The sequence below is a fragment of the Ixodes scapularis genome, unplaced genomic scaffold (assembly GCF_016920785.2).
Source record: "Ixodes scapularis isolate PalLabHiFi unplaced genomic scaffold, ASM1692078v2 PGA_scaffold3__209_contigs__length_174095766, whole genome shotgun sequence".
Taxonomy (NCBI): domain Eukaryota; kingdom Metazoa; phylum Arthropoda; class Arachnida; order Ixodida; family Ixodidae; genus Ixodes; species Ixodes scapularis.
This window is the reverse complement of record NW_024609868.1, coordinates 57,949,329-57,969,561: the sequence shown is the minus strand read 5'-3', so window position 1 is coordinate 57,969,561 and position 20,233 is coordinate 57,949,329. Positions and strand designations below refer to the sequence as shown.

Sequence of the window (20,233 nt, the reverse complement as noted above, 5' to 3'; positions counted from 1 at the left end):
ATGTCAACAGTTTTAAATACACTAGTAGCTTGTCTTGCAAAGAGGTAAAAGATTTAAGGGGCACCAAGGCTATAAAGAGGGAATTTTTCTAATCTCTGAATTGCAGAGCTATAAAAAGAGCAAACAAATTCCTTCAAATTTTTGTTTGTTAAAGCAATAAAACAAAAATATTAACTCCTGAGGAAACCATATTTGAGCATATTGGAGTCTATTTCATGTGTGCTCAAAATTGCAGGAAAACTGAACAACTTTTTTCCAAGAAAACTAATTGTAATTTTCTCTTAACAAAAAATTAAAAAAAAAAAAAAAAAATCTCAGTACCTAGCTGCTGTTGTTGGTTAAAGCTTCAAAATACATTTTAATACATTAGTTTCAATATTTATACTTTTATAGTTTAAAAGATTGGTGGCATACATAGAAACTAGAGCTATACTATGCTGGACTAAAAAGAAATCATTCACATACTTAATTCATTCCCTAGCCTCTTCCCCAAGCCGAACAAAAATCTACGAGAGCCGATGCATGTGCTCTCGCATGTTCACACCCACAAAGCTTTTTGCAATTTGTGAGTAGGACATGAAAGCACAAATGTAAGCTCCAGGTACAGCAACTATCTCATAAAGTCAAAAGAGAGGAAAAGAAGAAATGGTGCATGAAAGAGCACCCCTTCCAGTGTAATTGAAAGAACTTGGTTCCCATCTGAAGGCTTACCACAAACTAATTGAGTTACTAAATCAAATTACTAAAACCCTGCAAAATATGATTCCTATAATGGAGTTGAGTCAGGTTTTGACTTCATGCTTTAAAGTCAAGCTAAATATAACAGTAGCCCATCATTTCGAGCGGAAGTGAAAAACCCGACCTGTGAACACAACCGAAGTGGTTATGTACATACATGTTTGAAGGAACCAAATAAATCTCATGGTGCTAATTTGATGGTAGTAATCACATTCCTGCTCTATTGTGTTTGCACAAGATTTCTCCCGCAATCCACCTAGAAATTAACCGTACAGTAGAACTTGCTATGTGTCTGCCGACCAGTGGCAAATACAGGGGGGGGAGGGGGGGGGGGGGGGGGGGGGGGGGGCAGGTGGTGCATAAGTTGTTTTTACAGCGGAGCTGTAAAACAACTTATGCAGCGGAGCTGTAAAACAACTTAATAGCTCTGCTGTATTTACAGCGGAGCTGTTAAGGACTAGGTTCCCGAGGATCGTGTCCGGTACAAAACACTTGTCGACAAAAACGCCTCTCGACATCTACCGCCATCTATAAGCGACGGCCGCAAGCACATAACCAGTATGGTTGCCTCCGTCGCTCGGAGATGGCGCCAACCTTTCCAGCTATCTAGAGTTCCTGTATAGCTACCTACGGTAGCAGAGTTGCGCATTCAGCCTCGGCGCGTGGCCGTAGCGCCGGCTTTCCCGCACGAGCTGGATGCTTTGCTCCTCACGTGACTAAATTTGGCGAATAGCGGCGCCGCGCGCGCCGCCGCGCATGGAAAACAGGAGAGGAGGAAAAGGAGGCGGAAAGCAGGGAAACATACGCCGGGGCAAGAGAAACGTCGGTGGAGCGACCGTAAAGGTGGCTTTCTTGCACGCCAACGGATGCTTTGCTCCTCACGTGATGGATCTCGGCGAATAGCGGCGTGGCGGCGCGGGGAAAACAAATGCGCAACTCTGGCTCCCGTAGGGAGCCTATACAGGAACTCTACAGCTATCATAGAAGAATGGACAGTTGGGCGGCGCGTTGGTGGCAATTCATCGTAGGAAACAGCGCGAAAAACAGATGACGACAAAAAAGAAACATACGTAACGAGCGTGGCGCTCATCACGTGTGTTTCTTCGTCCTCGTCTGTTTTGCGCGCTGTTTCCTGCGCTTTTATCAGTCTCGGTTTGGACTTAGAATGGGTCGGCCGCGCGCCCTTTCGGGGAAAGAAGACTGGCTGCGGAAGGAGCGGCGACGTACGCAGCAGCGCGAATGGGTCCGTAGCCGCCGCGCGCTTCAGACTCCCTTACCAAAGAAGAGCACATCGCTCGCCTGGAAAGCCGCCGCCCAGAACAGAATCAGCGATGTAAAGGGCGCCGGCGGGCTAACGCCACGGATGACGATCGTGCCACGGAGGCCAAGCGCAAGCGCGAGGCAGCACGGCAACGACTGCACTCTACGCTGGCTGAACATTTTCCGGGCGCGACGGCGATGTTCCGGACATAGAGATCATACATACTAACTCTAGAGGAAAAGGTCCGCCATTTTCCCATACATTCTGGCTGCCGCTAGCGGCGGATCATGCAGGCAGACCTTCTGGGTCCCAAACACGGTTACATCATCAGAGCAGTTTCGTGAACTTCAACAATTCACGAACTTACCGGTGGAAAGATATTCACGTTCCTTTCGAAGCTTTCTTTTTGAAAAGCGCGCAGATGTACGGCCTCGCGTTAACGCTAAACTAAACCATATACCCGGCCTCGCCAGTGGGGCGCAGCTGGGCGCAGTTGAGGAATACGAAACTGCGCAACCACCAGATTTCCGAGATTCCGACAGAAGGGAAGTTAATGCAGCGTAATGAGTTTATTGCTTTTTATAAGCGTTAGAATAGCTCATAATTTAGTTTACAACGTTAAATTATCACTTTTTATATTGCTAAGAGTTTTCACTCTTCGCGTTACCATGGCAACGTTGCTTTCTTTCTCTCGTGTTCTGTCGTTCTCTTTCGCGATCTTTCACTCGGGACCCAGGATGTCGGCGCACGGGATTTGCCACTCCTCCTCACCCACCTTTACCCCCCTGGTTCCGGATGAAGTTCGTGGATCACCCGTTTGGCGTCACGTTCGCCGGAGATGTATCGAGGATCGGCGGCGTGTCGGACGAGAAGCGGGAAACGGGCGCGTACACGTTGCGGCAGTGTATCGAGTACACTGCCGCTGATTTTCCTTCACGAAAGTGGAAAGGCTGAACTTTTTTTTTTTTTGTACTTTTCTAGAAAAGTACAACTCCCGACTTCAAGGTACATTCCCCAAATTTGGTTTTGTTAACTTCGTATCACGAAATGTGGCTTTGTCAACTTTGAAGACATACTGGGAGGGATATTCTATTCCCACCAGAAATGCGAGCAGACAATGGGCATCACTTTGTTCTGGGGGCGGCTTTCTCGCAGTATTTCGAACTCTCGCTACTTCTCGCTCAGTCAGGGCAAGCGAGGAGGAGAGGAGAGGACACTTCTCCCCGAGAGGATTGCTTGCGGAAGCTACGGGGCTGACATCGTGCCCTAGTACATTTAACCCCCTTGGGTACAAGCCAGTGCAAGCAGCGCCAAATTCAGAAGTCGGAGGGGCTTCTGAATTTGGCACAATTTTTGAAAATGACTACGCTGTGACTACTTGACTTCACTCACTATTCACTGCCACTTCTGAAAATAACTCATGCATGCACCTTCAATTAACGCAAAGCAATTATACCAATTAAAAAAACTGCTCTTGAGAAACAGGTTGTTCTGCACTTTGGTGGCATTCAAGATCTGTATATAAGGAGGGCAATTAAATAAAAATTTTAACCGAGTTAGACATTGTCTGTCCCAGTTTCTTTTTCTGCTACTGTTAATATATGTTCCTCCTACCCAGTCTCAGTTAAATTCATCAAAGTAAACTGTATAGGGGAATGAAAGGGCATCATAAAAGTGTTAAAAATACTTTTACTTTATACATAATGAGAAATACACAGCGCAAAAGGACAAAAAGGAAAGAAAGGGAAAAGGGTGTATCTCTTCCCTTTTTTTTCCTTTTGCGCTGTGTATTTGTCATGTATAACCGAAACCAACTAGCCTAACTTTCTACTTTATTACTTTTACTTTACTTTGAAAGTACATTGTATTTATAACAGTTTACTTCAAGTACGTTGCACCCAGTTTACTTGTTACTTTAATTGAAGTGCATAACCTCTCACTTACTTCGTGCTTCAAGTACTTTTTAAGGTACGTTTATACTCCAACGTAACGTCGACGGGCGCGGCGTAGCGCAGCGCGCACAGATACTGATTGGTCGCACATATCGAGTTCCTGGTTGCCGGCCAATGAAAGGCGCGCGTTCTGCGCTACGCTGCGTTCACTGCGCTCAACGTCAGAGTATAAACAGCCCTTTAGATGTACATTACCCAACACTGGAGTTCCCGGCATTCCTTTCGGCACTGCACGTTTCGCAGCAGATCTTTTGGCTTGGCTTGTCTAGGAAGCACGGGATAGACCGATCTTATACATTCTTTGAGTATGTACTGGTACCTCACTAAAAGTACTTCTTTCTGGTACTTTCCAAGTATAGTACAACTCCCGACTTCGAAGTACGTTCTCCCAATTTGAACTTGTTATATTTATATTACTGAATTATGTATTTTGAACCCTGAAGCCCCTCGACTTTATCTAAGATTCACCACCATTTCCAAAAATAACTGAGGCACCCACGATTACTCCTGGGGCAACGCAAACCAGTTAAAAAACCATTGTATAGGGCAGGGTCTCAAACTCATCCGAATGTGGGGGCCAGATAGCCTACCCCAGAAAGACAAGGGCCAACGGGAACAAGGGGGTGGGAGTGGACTAGAGTGGAAAAGGGGGGGGGGGGGGGGGGGGGGGGGGTGAATGTTAGGCAGTTTTCGGACAAAGAAAAAAGGAAGAAACAACATACAGTTGTGTTTCACGTTGGAAAGCATCCGACTGTCCCAGCGACACCCAAGAGATCTATAGACAAGAAGCTTGTGCCTTCTGCTTTTTGTAAGCTCATCATTTACCCTCTTTAGCTTTCACGACTACTGTGGGCCCACGCTTAAAGGGGCGATGCAACAATTTTTGTACTTTGCGCAAATACCACTTAAAACGGATCCCTCACGTTAATGACCTATGAAACACGCGTTCGTTTGTCACCCCACGCCCAATAGGAGTTCCTGAAAAAAAGAAAAACGAGCACCGGTCACTCCCTCAACTCGCAACCAGAACAAGTGGCCACGTGATCTGGAGCCGATGATATGCCGCCAATGTTGATCATAGCCACGCGCTAGGGTTGGCAAAGCACAGGACACGCGCTGAGTTCCAGACATTGTTATGGCTCGGCTATTGTCGTCGTTGCAGAGATTGGACACGGGCCACTACCCGAATGCTTCTCGAGCTAGTAATTATCACGAGCCCAAATCGAGTTCCCACGCAATGCTCGGGTCCAATCTATGAACCGCATTCAAATATCGTCACTTGGGGTGCACTGCGGTCCCCACGTTACGTCATCAAAATTTGCAAAGGAGAGATTGAATGAAAATGATCGCTTTTGTACTTGAAATTACACCGCAACGAAGGCGTTTCTTGGCCAGTGGCGTTGCGTGCGAGTATCCTTGAGTCCCACTAGTGCCAGTAAGCTCGTGTAAAGTGAAAAACATTCCAATTGAATATCGTTGCACCGCTCCTTTAATGTTATAAAAATATTTAAAGCACCACCATACCACAGTACTCGTAGTTTTCAATAGAACGAGAGCAAGCACACCATCATTGCCCTGTCGCACAATTCACTAGGCTCAACAGGCATAGAAAAATATTTCTTTAGACGCCAATTATTGCTTTCCTGGCGATGCTTATAGCAGCATTGTAAAAAAAATACTTTATTTTAAAGGTATTGACTGACAGCTAGAAGCCCAACCTCATAGCTTTATCTTTGACAGTTGCTCCTGTTGAGCAAGAGTTTGTGCAGCCGAGGTGCCTTGTTGAGCAGAGAGCTTGCACTTGTATAGGGAGTATTCACTGGCGGTCATAGCTGAGCTCGGCCCGCATGTTTGAGATCCCTAGTGGTATAGGCGAATGAAAGGGCATCATGAAAGATAGTGTTAAAAAGCACTTGTACCTTACTTTGAAAGTACACTGCAGTACCTTGTTTCAAGTACATCACGCCCGGTGCAGGCTACTACTTTACTCAAAGTATACATTACCTCTCCTACGCTTTGTACTTTACTTCAAGTACTTTTTAGATGTAGTTTACGTTTTTAGATGTACGCTACAGACAAACTTACCGACACGAGCCTGCTCTGGTTGTCCAGGCTGACAAGGGGCTCGATGGGGGTCGCCGATCGGCCGAACATGTAGGTAAGACCCAGGGCTGCCGCCGCGCCCGCCGCTGCCACCACTCCGTGCACGCCTCCCACGTACGACAGGTACTCGTTCATGCCGAGCAGGGACGGCCCTGCGACAAAGGACACCGCCGACATCATCCTCCCGACTCGGACTCTGGGCAGAGCCAACGCAGAGGACGCGGCGTCGGCCGAGCGGAGAGAAGGGCTCCCGCGCGTCACTGACAGAAGACACCGTCAACAGGAGCCGAGACGCCGAGATGCCGATCCGATTAGAGCTCTGCACGAGCGAGACGGTATCATCAGCCGTCTAGGGGACGCCCGACAAGGGAAAGACACCCAACTTTCCTTCCGAAACAAACATCGCCAAGAACGGTGGCGGTACAGCTTCCTCGAGTTCCGCTACCCGAGACGCCTCCACTCGTCAAGCAAGCGGAGAAAAAGTCAACGTTCTCATTGACACTGCTATCACTCTGCTATCACGCCGCAGTTAACTGCTTGAAATAAAAAGATATATACATATAAATATATATCGTCCTACTTGCGGAATCGTTTTACAACCGTGTCGCGAGCCTCGCTTACACGCTTCAGAAAAGTTCAGCGAGCCCCGGGGTACACCAACAAGAGGTTGGTTAATTTGAGAGCAGTTTAAGCGTGGCACCCTACCTGTGAGCGAGGCAAGCGCTCCACTGATGAACTGTCTTGTGCGCGCGCATATGTGTGTGTGCCCGTGTTAGTATTCGGTCGATAGAACTTCGACAGAGAAGCAATACGGAACTGTCAAAAATCCGTTTTGAAACTTTCAGAGACGGGAATAAGTGAAAGGCGACGGGAGACGAGTAAGATATATATGTCCTTTGGCTAATAAAAAAATGTATTCCAAGCTGCATCGTTGCTTCAAAAAAAAAAAAAAAAGATTATTATTTTTTTTTATTTTTTTTTTAGATTACACAAGTTGATTTGTCACTAGCTCGCCTGCTCTCATGTACGCACCTTCTTTCACAAAAACGCCAAGCATAGGGTTTCAAAACCAGCAAAATTTGCAATCTCGTTAAGCGGTCACAAAAAAAAAAAAAAAAATCTGCGTACAAAACGAAACTATATTTGACCTATCAGTGCGGGAAGCTTTTAGAATGAAATCCGCGTTAGCGCAGCATGAGCGTTTTACTTGGAAGAATGTCTGCATTGCTATACTTCGTTTCAGCTTCGGTCCGAGCGCGGCCGATGTTATGAGCCAAAGGGCCAATCCAACAGCGTTGATAGGACTAGCCGGGAATCGCCGTCTCTCTGTACGTGCTCCTCCACCGGCTAGCGCTATCAAGCGCAGAGAGCACGCCATGACGTTGCGCTTTTTGCCCTGTTTGATTGGTCCTTTGGCTCATAATATCGGCCGCGCTCGGACGCAAGGTGAAACGAAGTATAGAGCGCTCGGGCAATGGAAGTGCGTGCCCATATCAAAATCTCTCAAGCCTGCCAACTCGCAAAATAGTGTATCGAAGTTTTAGCCGGTGACGGCCATTTGGGCCAATTTGGGCCAAACTGGCGGCGCTCAAAGCACGTACGATGCGCAGGCACGTACGTGAATTGAGCACGCGCCCGCCCGGCGCGTGCTCAATACATGTTTTGAAGTGACGGCACGAACTCCCGCTAGTAAAGCGAAGCTCTAGCGTACGATCCAGGGGCGCATCCAGAACTCCGTTTTGGGGGGAAAGGGGGGGGGGGGGGGGAAGGCCGCCCCCCCCCCCCCCCCCCCCCTTGGATCCGCCCCTGGTACGATCTGCAAAAAAAGCCGCTCGTCCGCTTCCTTTGTCGTCTGCTGCGTACTAACGCCCGCGCGCTTCGGGATTTCGGAGTGCATGGCGCAGCGCGTCGACGCGTGCCGGCCAATGAAACCGAAGGCGAATCACTCCTATTGGGCGCGTTCAGTAGCGGCCCCGGAGTCAAGGAGTCACTGACTCCTTCCACTGGACGGCCAAAAGTCACTTCCGGTGCACGTAACTCCGGGGCTTCGGAGTCAAGCTCCGAAGCACCGAGTCCGGAGACTGTGCACGTAGAGTCAAAGAAGCTAAAATGACGTCATTTCCTGACTGGTGACGATTTCCGGCGCTAAAAGAGGAAAAAACAAACAATATGGCGGGATAAACTGCTTCGGTTCTGTCGCGGGTGCGCGGTTTGCTCGCTTTTGTTAATGAAAAGTGCTCTAGGTAAGACGAATAACGCGTTCGAATATCTTTTTCAGGTAAGGCTCTTTTGGAAAATGCATTGGACCATATTTTGTTTGGTATGAATATGCTAATAAACAACGCAAACGTTCATTTGACGCTGTGTCTTGATCACCGTTGCACGGAAACTCGGTAATTGACGATAGTCCTGTCCGCACTCAACAGAGCAAAACAGGGTATGAACGCGACTTTGGAAGCCGGTTGGACACTCACGCAGAGCATGATACCGATTAATGTTTTGTTTGCGTAGCTAAATCGGGGTGCACGTTGGCTGAGCCTCGCTTCGGCCGACAAAACCTTGATCGCCGAGCGCGGCCGGACTTCCCGAGTGTATACGAATACATTTTATAGGAAGTTCGTTACGAAGGGCAGAGCAAACGTATGGCCGTATAAAAGTATCGCAACCGGCGGGGTAGATTCGCTGAGCTCTGTATTTTGCGTGTGCTGACGACGTTTTTTGTCCGCTTTTATAACAGTAGCTGTCTTTGCACCGCCAAGCGAAGGGCTCGATCGCGTTGCATCGCTTCGAACAGCAGCGCTGATGTGTACAATTACCCGCTTTTTCTTCAACGACCTTGTAAAGACTTCTTCAATACCGGGGTCAAATAAAAGCGATCGTGCTCGCCATCGTCTGCTTCCAGTTTATTCGGAGACCGTCTGGCACAGGGGAGGAAGCGGAAATTGCGTAGAAGCAGGTTTGGAGCCGCGGGTTTTTTTGCCGTTCAGTAGGCGCTCCGATGACTCCGACTCGAATCACTCCGTTCAGAGGCAAGGGAGGCGCTACTGAACGCGCCCATTGGGATCGCGGAAACTAGGAGCCGTTTTCACGCCTCAGACTGATGACGTCAGCTCGCTCCATGAGACAGTTAATTCTTTCGCATTAAAGGTTCATAATATGGAAGCGGTCAAAGCTTTCCCTAGTCGAGTAGCAGATCTATTAATGCGTTAGCATTTGTACCCACATAACAGGGAAAAGCTCGTCTGCGGACAAAACCGTGGACAGGGAAGCGCGCTGCGTGGAGAGGAGGAGAGTAGTGAAGGTCAAAGCAAAAAAAGTATTTGGTCAAAGGCGAGAGGGAGGCGACGTCACGGGGCGGAAGCCAATGCGCGCGCGGACCATGGGGCGAGTCTGAACTTGCAGCAGCGTCAGGCAGCGGATGCCGTACCTTAGCATGCAAGGCGGGCGGGCGACGAAACAGAGGAGCGGAAGCAGCGCCCATACTCCGTTCACACGCGAGCTCGCCGGCTTCCGCAGTGCTTTGGTTGCGCATGCCTGCGCGTTCACACTTCCCGATGTGAATCTGCGTGCGACGGAAGCCGGAAAAATATTACAAAAAATAAATGAAGATCCATTGTTGGATCTTTAGGGAATGCGTCAGCATGACCCTCGGGAAACGCCACACACGTCGCCCTTTGGGGAAACGCTCACACTGACCCCGTAACAAAACCAAAAAGAGGCAGCAAAAAAAAAAAAAAGAAAGCAAAAGAGGTCAGCGTTAGCGTTTCCCAAGGGTCATGCTCACGAATTCCCTAAGGACTCACCAATGCATCTTTAACTTTGTTCCGTGTCCGATTTTGCCTTAATAGCGATAAGCTTAGTAAAGGTTTCATGAACAGACCACTCCACATATTGATTAGCCGCTATTACATACATAAATCGCTATCTACAATGATGGGTGTTTTGCTAGAGCATCCCTCACAATGCGGTTTCGTCCGTTCTCTAATTTGAGTTCGTTCGATCTGGCGAGAAAATATAGGAAAACGAACTTTAAGATTGATTTATTCCAACGATAGTTGGTGACAGCTTAACAGTTCAGGGGAAGTTCCTCCCATCTCTTTCCACTCTCACAGAGCGAACACTGGAGAAAAGATAGCCTCCTCTCCAGCTTTCGCTCTGCTAAATTGAGAAGATGTGGGAGGAGATTCCCCTGAATTTACCCTGAATTTATTTTACTACAGCACCTCCAAATCATGCGAGCAAACAAATCTCTGTAAACTTTGAGGAGGATAAATGACTGAAAACGTTTAATTTAAAAAGAAATCCAAAAGACGACATTAGGCCACAAGGTCACTGCGTTGCGATGACTACGCAGTGACCTTGTGGCCTGGTACAGTCTTCTGGGGGAATTAGGGAAGCGGATTTAAATGCAGGATGTCAGGCCGACTGTAGAGATAAAGAGATACAACGATCTGAGCACCCGAATCTTCCGTTGGGAATCACCCGCCGGGTGCGTCCAGTCCCGGAATTGTTCGGCCGGTCGGTTTGTCCCATCTAGCTGAAGATGAAGAGCCTGTACGTTTATAGACCTTCCGCAGTCCCGGAGTATATGGTGTAAACTGGGACACGAGTCCTACTCTCTGCAAAGTTTGCAATGGTGGTCAGATGGTACTGCGTAGGTGTGTTTATTTTTGAGAGCATAAAGTTATAATTTGTATTGGAAGCTGGGAGTCACCGCTCCGCCGGTGCGAATGCTCCGTAGCAGCACCACTTCTTTTTCTTTTCTTTTTTTCCAAAATGTGTTTTTCGGGATAGAGTGTTCCTCTGGGGACCAGGTTCTTCCTTGTTCGTTGGTCTAGTCGCAGTTCTTCAACGGGGTCGTGCGTATCTTGGTCCTCATGAGGACCGTCGTGGCAATCGCTCGGTCGTGGGCGTGACGAGCTGATGTCCGAAGGCCGGGGCTGCAGGGACGGGTGCGAGAGGTTTCTCATCGCCCGCTGCGCGGCTTCGTGTGCAAGCTCGTTGCCGGGAACTCCCTCGTGTTCGGGGACCCACTTGACGCTGATCTTGTCCCCCGTGTTCCAGTGTAGCTGAATTGCGGAGTCAAAGGCTGCTTTTATTGTGGGACTCGGAGTATTTGTGCTGGTTAAGTGTCATTTGCCACTCTTTTAGAACATTTACGTTCATTATCCAACATTTAGACGCACATTATTCCCCATTCCTATTTCACTTCCCCATTTCCCATCCCCATCCCCATTTCACACCAGGATGGAACGTTCCCAATAACACAATCCCGGCTGACAATATAAACATGTTTCAAGACCTACTAAGCAAAATAATAAAAAGCCGATATTTAGAATACTTAATCTAGTAAATAACGTTTTTTTTTTTTTTTAATATTGTTATTTACGTTTTAGTGCCCGTTTCGTTGTTCGTAAGCGCATTTGTTATCCTGTTTACTTAGCTCTGTCCAAGGCCTTCAAGATATTAAAAACATAATATACAGGTGACAAGAACGTATGTCAAATTATGCGTGGGCCACATTTCAAACGACATGTCGCTCAAACAACCTTGCTCAGCGGATCACTATGCACATCGCAGTGCATGGGGCCTCTTCCAGCCACCGCACTGTTACTATCGTTCCACTATATCCAAGCAAAACAAAAACCCTGCTGCGCAGGTCCCTCGTGGCTTTTTCCGGAAACTTCACGTACATCGATTATATCAACATCCCCGCTTCCGCGGCACAGACCGAGGCGCGCACACACCCGCAAGGGCACTTTCTGCTCTTGGCACCTATCTTTCGTTCGTTTTCTCACTGGAGTCGGGCAGGCGGCCATCACCAGTAGAGCGAAGACCAACACTCGCACCCCGGTACAACGTCGAGACGTCGACCCCCTAGGAGGGCAAGCGATACCGGAGCAGATATGCAGCATATTGTGCAGGGTACATTGCAGAATGAAGTAAACTGAAAGGGGAGGACAACGAGGCCTTTCGTTTTATTTGAGGGTCATCAGTCAGTCAGCTCCGATGGCTCCTCATTAGGCGCCGATTACGACGAGCCAAGCAGCTAATGTGCACTTGAATCTGGTCCACATATGAAGCGCGACTGCCAGGGTCAAATTTCTTCAGCACTTTCGAATCTTGCATCTCTCCGGCTCTCCACTGACGCAACGCCACGAGCCTCGCTAACCAGTCCAGAGCCGAGAGCGTTTCGCGCAACGCTGGGGTTCGTCCGTCTATCATTCCAACCATACTGGCTTTAAGAATTTCGGTGGTTTCAGCTTTGGAAGACCGCAGTGGCGAGGGATGCATCGAACGCAGGAGACAGCCTTGACGATCACCCACGTCTTTCATGTTGTGAGTCTAGCCAAAGGTTTTATCTTGCTGGTCGGGAAGATTCGCCAACCCTTTACGTTCGTTTGTGAGTTTTGTGGCACGCCTATAGGAACGCATCCTTACGTACCTCGAATGCGCTGCCTGCACCGTCAACCAATAAACGGGTGCTGCTAACGCACAGTTTCAAGTGTTTCTTTCAGTCATTTTCGCAACATTCCTGTACTGTTTTTCTTTTTTCTTTCTTTTTTTTTTACGTTCGGACTATTTTAGGTAATACTACAGCGCATGAACAAACACTGAACCCGCAAAAAATCTACATGAACAATTTTATCGTCATAATATTTAAGACTTGTAACTTTAAATACAGCTGAAAAAGAAATAAAATAACTTATCTCGGTAGAGTAGCTTTTCCAAACTAGCCAAACGTTCCCAGGAGAATGCAAGTGCCTAATTTTCCCACAGGTTGGCGACTCGTCGACCCACAAAGAATAACTGCGCATTTATCTTCGCCAGCGTGTTTTCACTCAATAGATTTTCTATAATGTAAAGCGGACAAAACCCGGCACAGTTCGGCAAATTATCGAATTAGTCCCATTGCAAAATTCGCATACAGATGGCGGTAAACGAAGTGCCGCGTATCGCCCCATGTCTCATTTTGCCCCGCCTTACCCTGTTGGTTATTCGAAGGAAGATTCGAAAGTTTTCAAAATTCGGGCGCGGCAGTGAGGCAAGGTCCGAGATATTAGTTTATCTGGCATTGAGAAAGTGCACGTAACATTTGGCGCCTGTTTGCGTAAATTCTCGTTATTACAGTGCAATGTAGCAGGGTGTAGAAAGGTAAATACGTTGGCTCAGGTTGGCGCAAATGATGCTGCAATCACATCGTTATTGAAAAGTGGACATTCAACATCGTTTTCTTTTTTTATCGTGATCTTTTCTCATGGCAGCCTTCCAAATCGTTATATTGTAAAGAATGTCTGGAGAACTGTAGCAACTGCACCTGCCCTTTAGTAGTGAAGAGGGCCGCGAGAGGGCGGAATGGGGGACGAGAAAAGAAATGCCGGACAAGACCTAAGTTGTGATCAGAGCTATACATAGCTACGCACGTTCGCTTTTTAAAAGTTGTGTCCTCATTTCCATACCAGAAGAATAAAGTTTTATTCCATTTAATTTGTTACCCAATGCAGCTCTCTAAGGTCTCCATGTGGGGATCTCAAATTAGCGAAAGAAGGCACTAATGTACGGCTAGCCAAAAAGTTCAGGATCCGGTAAAGTGAGCTAGCTGGCCCAGCAGTGTTCACGCCGGAAAAGCTTGTGAAATCAACGGGCCAATTTCGGCACTCTGATATCGCCTAATTTACGGCGGGCAAATCTGAGAGTTGGCTAAAGGCAAGTGCGCGAATCACTGAGCCGTGTTTACCTGTAGCGTCGCAACTCCCTCCCTCTTTTCTCTCTCCCCTCAAACCAGGCGAGTTGACATTCATGAAAACGCGCGAATCAAAGTGCCGAAATCGGCCCGCTGACTCACGTCGCACGCTGTTCTCCAAATACGCCTCCGGGTACATCGAACGGTTAAGAAAATGGTTGGAACAGACCTGACAGATTTCATATTATCGCAGTGCTGCAGTCGGTTTTCTAGGCACCCTACCCCATGAAACGTTTTACCCCTTTCGGCTAGCAGCAAACTGAGTCGACTCATATGGCTGCTCTGTACATAAATAACGTAAGCTAAACAGCAGGAGAATGCAGTCCACCGACGACAAAATCAAATTACACACCATTTAGCACTGTCCCACCTGACTGTGATCAGCGCCCAAACCATCCTACCTGCGCAGCCTTCTTTTTATGATGCGCGTCGGGTGTGACAAGAAATCCGTTATAATCGCACGGCCCCCACCTGTGCTCGAGCTGCGTCCAAGGCCTATCAAACTGCGCCAAAGTGAGCGATGCGCGGCTGAACCCACGGCGGACTCTTCCCGACAAGCGCAGAGGGAGCGGCCAGTCATCGAACAAAGCACAGCTGCCAAGAGGATACTTTCGCGAACGGCTGCGTGGATAAGAGTAGGAGACGAACGACCTGACACACCCGTCGTCTACTCAGCGTCTCAACCAAGGAAGGGCAAGGACAGGCACGTCTACAAAGACAATAGATCCCGTGAAGGAACCTGTTTTGGGTACGTATTAGTGATGGGCCGAACTTTTGCCAAATCGAAAATTCGGTGCCAAATCTTGGGATTCGGCCGAGCCGAACTTTTGCCGAACTTTTCGAAAGACTCTGCAAAGATACATTGTTACCAGACTAAACGTTGATATTTAGTTTTTTCTGGCGAAGAAACGTTTTATGTGGTTTTTTTCCCAACATAAATGCAACATGTAATGCATATGACACAGTTATTACTACATAAGGTGATATTCTACAAGATAATTGTATCGGTGTCGTTTTTGTGTGTTTACTGGCAATTTTAGTGACTGCTTGCAGAAGTGGCGTGACAACGAGGTTGGGTAGAAGCGAGCGTGGCGCAGTGAGCACTCCCGAATCACGCTACGAGAGTTTCGGTTTTGCGGCATCATCAGCGCAAGCCTGCAAGTGTGTGTATATTGTGAAAATAAAGGAAATAACACTGCGTTCTTGCTTTCTCTGGGAGTCACTGTTTCGAACACGATAACGAATCCAACGGTTGCTGAGCCTTCAAAAGAAGAGATAATATTATTGTAAATATGAAGGTTTTTGGATTTGAGTCACTTGACGTCAGCTTTGCATGATAGAGTGCGTTCAATATTCGCAACGTCTCGTTTCTAACCTTTAAAATGCCGGTTTCTGATGTTAGGACACACACGGACGTTTAGGAAGATGGGGAATGTCGGATGTGCAACGTCGAGCATTATAGTTCTGTGTTTAGTTTTATGCACATATAGGAAAAGCGCGAAATAACGCTAATTGAAAAAGCTATATTATGTTGTTTTTCCACATACTATCCTTCTGAGCCGAAAACAGGATTGTTATAATTGCGAGGAGTGTTCTAAAGTAATTGTCAGCCAATGTTTCAAACTACCTCGCTGCATCACTGGCAAAGGTCAAATGAAAACCACGTTATCCAGAATCATGTACCGAATCATTTGTCACTTGCGCAGTGGACTGCGTAAATTACTGGTCGAGCTTCTATTCTTGAGGCAGAAAATACTGAAGAGAACCACACTCGCTCACAAACGCGCAGTTACCGTGTTGCCTACTCCGCACCGCGCCGTCACCGACGGCGCTGGTTGTACTACACTGCACGATGGTAACCGAACGACAGGACGGCGTCCATATTTGCAATCCATGGCCCCGTCGCGCTCTCGCGCGTGCGCAGACATTTGCGGCATTTGCCGAACTTTGCCGAACCTGAAGTTCGGCAGATTCGGTCCATCACTAGTATTACACATTTGGTCGCACGCATATAGAGCCTGAACATAGGTACCTCCAATGCGTTGCCCGTATACCATCAATAAACTGGCGCTGCTGACGCGCAATTTTAAGTGTTTCTTCCATTCATTTTCGCACCATGGCTGTTTTTGTTTCTTTCTTCTTTTGTACGTCCAGATTATCCTGGGGCAATACGATTACAACGCACAAACACTGAACCCACCAAAAAGCTACTTAAATACTTTTAGTGTCATAACATTCAAAACTTAGAGCGATAAAATTTTATTCGCAGCTAAAAAACACATAAAATAAGAACATATCTTGGCGCAGCAGCTTTCCCAAACTCAGCCGTACACCCCTAAAAGAATGCGAGTGCGTGATTTCAACCCATATTGACGGCTCGTTGACCCACGAAAAATAATTCCGCATTTATCTCCACTCAATAGATATTCTATTAAGTAAAACGGAGAACACTCGGCACATTTCGGCAAATTATCAAATTAGTCCCATTGCAAAATTCGCAGACAGATGGCCTTTAACGAAATGTCGCGTTTCGCCCCGCCTTACCTTACAGGTTATTCGAAGGAATATTCGAAATTCTTCAAAATTCGCGCCAGACGGCAGTGAGGCAGGGTCCGAGATTTTATTTTTTTGTGGTATTGAGAAACTGCAGGTAACACTTGGCGCCACGTTGGCGTAAATTCTCGATATTTCGGTGCAATGTAGCAGGGTAAGTACTTTGGCTCAGGTTGGCGCAAATGACGCTGCGATCACATCGTTATTAAAAAGTGGACATTCAACATCGTTTTCTTTCCTTTTTTTATCGTGATCTTTTCTCATGGCAGCCTTCCGAACCGTTACATTGTAAAGAGTGTCTGGAGAACTGTAGCAACTTCACCTGCCCTTTAGTAGTGAAGAGGGCCGCAAGAGGGCGGAATGGGGGGCGAGAAAAGAAATGCCGGACAAACAGAGAGCAAGACCTAAGTTGTGATCAGAGGTATTCATAGCTACGCACGTTAGCTTTTCAAAAGTTGTCGTGTCCTCATTTCCATACCAAAAAAAATAAAGTTTTATTTCATTTAATTTGTTACCCAATGCAGCTCTCTAAGGTCTCCATGTGGGGATCTCAAATAAGCGAAAAAAAGGCACCAATGAACGGCTCGCCAAAAAGTACAGGATGCGGTAAAGTGAGCAAGCTGGCCCAGCAGTGTTCATGCCGGAAAGGTTTGTGAAGTCAACGGGCCGATTTGGGGCACACTGGTATGCGCGTTTTCATGGAATTCGCAACGCCTTGTTTAAGGCGGGCAAATATGGAAGCCAGCTAAAGGCTAAAGGGCCGAAATTGGCCCGCTTAACTTATACTTCAACTTACTTCACAAGCATTTTCTCTGAATACGCCTCCGGGTACATCGAACTGTTAAGAAAATGGTTGGAGTAGACTGACACATTTCATATTGTAGCAGTGCTGCAGTCGGTTTCATAGGCACCCTACCTCAAGCAACGTTTTACCACTTTCGGCTAGCAGCAAACTGAGTCGACTCATATGGCTGTTCTGTACATAAATAACGTGAGCTAAACAGCTGGAGAATGCAATCCACCGACGACAAAATCAAATTACACACCATTTAGCACTGTCCCACCTAACTGCGCTCGGCGCCCAAACCATCTTACCTGCGCAGCCTTCTTTTTATGATGCGCGTCGAGTGTGACAAGAAATCTGCTATAATTGCACGGCCCCCGCCTGCGCTCGAGCTGCGTTCAAGGTCGATCTAACTGCGCCAGAGTGAGCGATGCGCGGCTGAACCCACGGCGGACACTCCCCGTCAAGCGCAGAAGCGGTCCGTCATCGCGCAGTCCCGAGGCACAAAACAAAGCCCAGCTGCCAAGAGGATACTTTCGCGAACGGCTGCGTGGATACAAGTAGGAGTCGAACGATCTGACACACCCATCATCTACTCGGCGCCTCAACAAAGGAAGGGCAAGGACATGTGCACGTGTGCAAAGACAATACAGGTCCCATGAAGAGAGCTGGGCTGCGTATGTATACACATTTCGTCGGAGGCATAGAGCCTGAGCAAATAGAGCAGCCAGCGATCGGCGGCGATTTTCCCGAATGGACCTTATATGATATCGTAGCCGCCTCAGAGACCGAAACGCCTACACAAAAATTAAACTTTTTTTTTTTTTTTTTATGCGAAAGCATTAGTTATTTTTTGGAGCGGCGCCGGCGACGTCTAAAACAAAAAAAAAAAAAAAGAAACGTGAAAGAAATGTTAATTTTCTCATTGGCTGAGCAAAACGGCTCCTAGATAGCCATTGGCGGCCGCCTCATGAGAGCGCGCTCGGCCGCCAGCCGCAACCTCTGCAGTAGCGAAACGTGGCCGCCCACGCAAGTACACCGCAGACGAACTAAGGGAAAGGAAGAACGACATTCATGCTTTCGCATTCACAACTCATAAGAAGTGATTAAATGTCCTCGGACTTTTTTTTTTCATTGTTTTAATTTTGTTGGTTCCAGTTCTTGGGCCGTTATTCAGTTGACGTCGGTCTGATGTATATGTGCGTGTCACTGACAGAATGAGAACAGCAAGGATGCCCATCAGCTGTCCCGCCTCCAGCGCGAGCTTTCAACCTTCGACAGTGCTTCGGCGTCTCGTGAGCCTCGAGCGTGCATGTGCATCCAAAGCACGGCGGAAGGCAACGAGCGCCTGCGCTGGAAGGTCGGGCATCCGAAAAAGTCCTCAAATTCGGGGGGTGTTTTTCCCTGTTTATTTTTGTTTGTTCCCGATTCTCCGAAATTCTGATTAATTTCGCAGTGTTTCCTATTAAAAATACATAAATAAATAATATCAGGATGTAAATGTATGCCACATAAATAAACAAAAGAAGCTTTTATCAACTAATATTCATTTCTTCAGCTGGATTTCGCGTTGGTGCCGGTGCCACTGCCATTGGCAATACTAATTTGTCCCACGTCCAAAGTTCCACACAAGTGTTGCTTCGATAAACGACGATACCTTAAAGTCAATGAACTCCCGGAGGTAGTCGCTGGGAAGCTCTCGTATTCATCCCATCCTGCTCCATCAATCTACCCCACGGCCACGCTAAGTTTCAACTGCCCTTTTCCCAATTCTATGCAATCTTTATGGTGGTCCATATGCAGATCGATAGATTGTATACGTTCAATAAAGCGCCTATACCGTATACCCACTGCACACACATACGTATACCGACTGCACACACAACCCCAACGTAAAAAAAAAAAAATTAAAAAAGTTGCATCGAAGTTTTGGTAGAAGGGTGGGTATTATTACCCGCCCTTCGACACCTAGTTTCTTTAACACGAAAATGCAAAGGAAATATCTGAATGTAAAAATGCTGTGCCCCGAAAGGACAGCGTGAAAAGCCCCAAAAACAAACTCGGCTTACATAATGCCGCCGGCTGCTAGCCAAGTGCAACTGAACTATATTGATCAGCCTGCATTTTACTGAACGCGCAATCTACTATCGTTGTTTTCCTTTTTATCTCTCTCCGGAACGATCCCTAAATCTACAAACCCTTGTTCCGAAAGCGGCAGTATACTGTGAGAAGTGCCCGTTCGTGAAGCTAATCTTTGGCTCGCTCTGCACCTTGCCAACTGCAATCCTTCAGTCCCATCAGCGTATCTACGGCCTTACATACATACTGACGACACTGAAGCGTACTGACCTGCAAGTTCAGAGGGTAGCAAGGACCACACCGATGGTAACTAGCGGAAAACTGAAAATGTTCCCGCCGCCAGAAGGATGGCATAAACACTCTGTCGCGCTGTGTACCATATCTTGTTATAGCAGTCTGCGCCGAAGATAAACAAGACCCTCTGGCATCAACAACTAGCACGTTTAACCCTCTCTGCTCGCGGCTTCCACAAATGGTCATCCGAGCGCACAATCTAACGCACCACTGCTGTCTTCGGAGAGCTCCTGACCTCGCCCGATCGCGGGCACGAGATTTATCAAAGCGTGTTGCGCTCAACTGAGCTGACAACGTTGCGAGCGCCAATCTCGCACAAACAGAGCTGCCTGCAGATCATAACAGAGCTGCCTGCAGCTCGTATGACATGCTCAAAAAAAAAAGCTACGCGACAAATTATATTAAAACTTACACAAGCTATTAAAAAGAAGGATAAGAAAAAAAAGGGGGGGGGGGGGGGGGGGGGGCGAGACGGCCAGATACATTTTCTTTGGTGCCGCATGCAACGCTGGTGGTAAGGTTAGCGCTAGCTCGGATTGCAAGCGATAGATACATCTTGTCTATGAAAAGCAAACGCGAACCCGAGAGCGGAAAATATTTAACTTATCCTAATTCGCAACTCCAGCGCGTCGCTCCCCCTCCCGCGGACGAGCGGAGAACTAGAGAAACAAGGACGGCAGCGGCGGCGGCGGCGGCGCGGTAAAGGTGGCAGGGGCTGTCGGCCT

The 20,233-nt window shown here is 47.6% G+C and overlaps 1 protein-coding gene across 2 annotated transcripts in view; it reads right to left on the bottom strand.

Annotated features, from left to right (window-relative positions):
* Positions 1–20,233, bottom strand: part of LOC120843711 (long-chain-fatty-acid--CoA ligase 5) — a 183,136-nt gene that overhangs the window by 61,658 nt on the left and 101,245 nt on the right. For both annotated transcript variants that reach the window (XM_042292462.1, XM_042292463.1), the window contains one exon: positions 6,037–6,206. In XM_042292462.1, the coding sequence (XP_042148396.1) occupies positions 6,037–6,206 (170 nt within the window). The remainder of the gene's footprint in view (positions 1–6,036; positions 6,207–20,233) is intronic.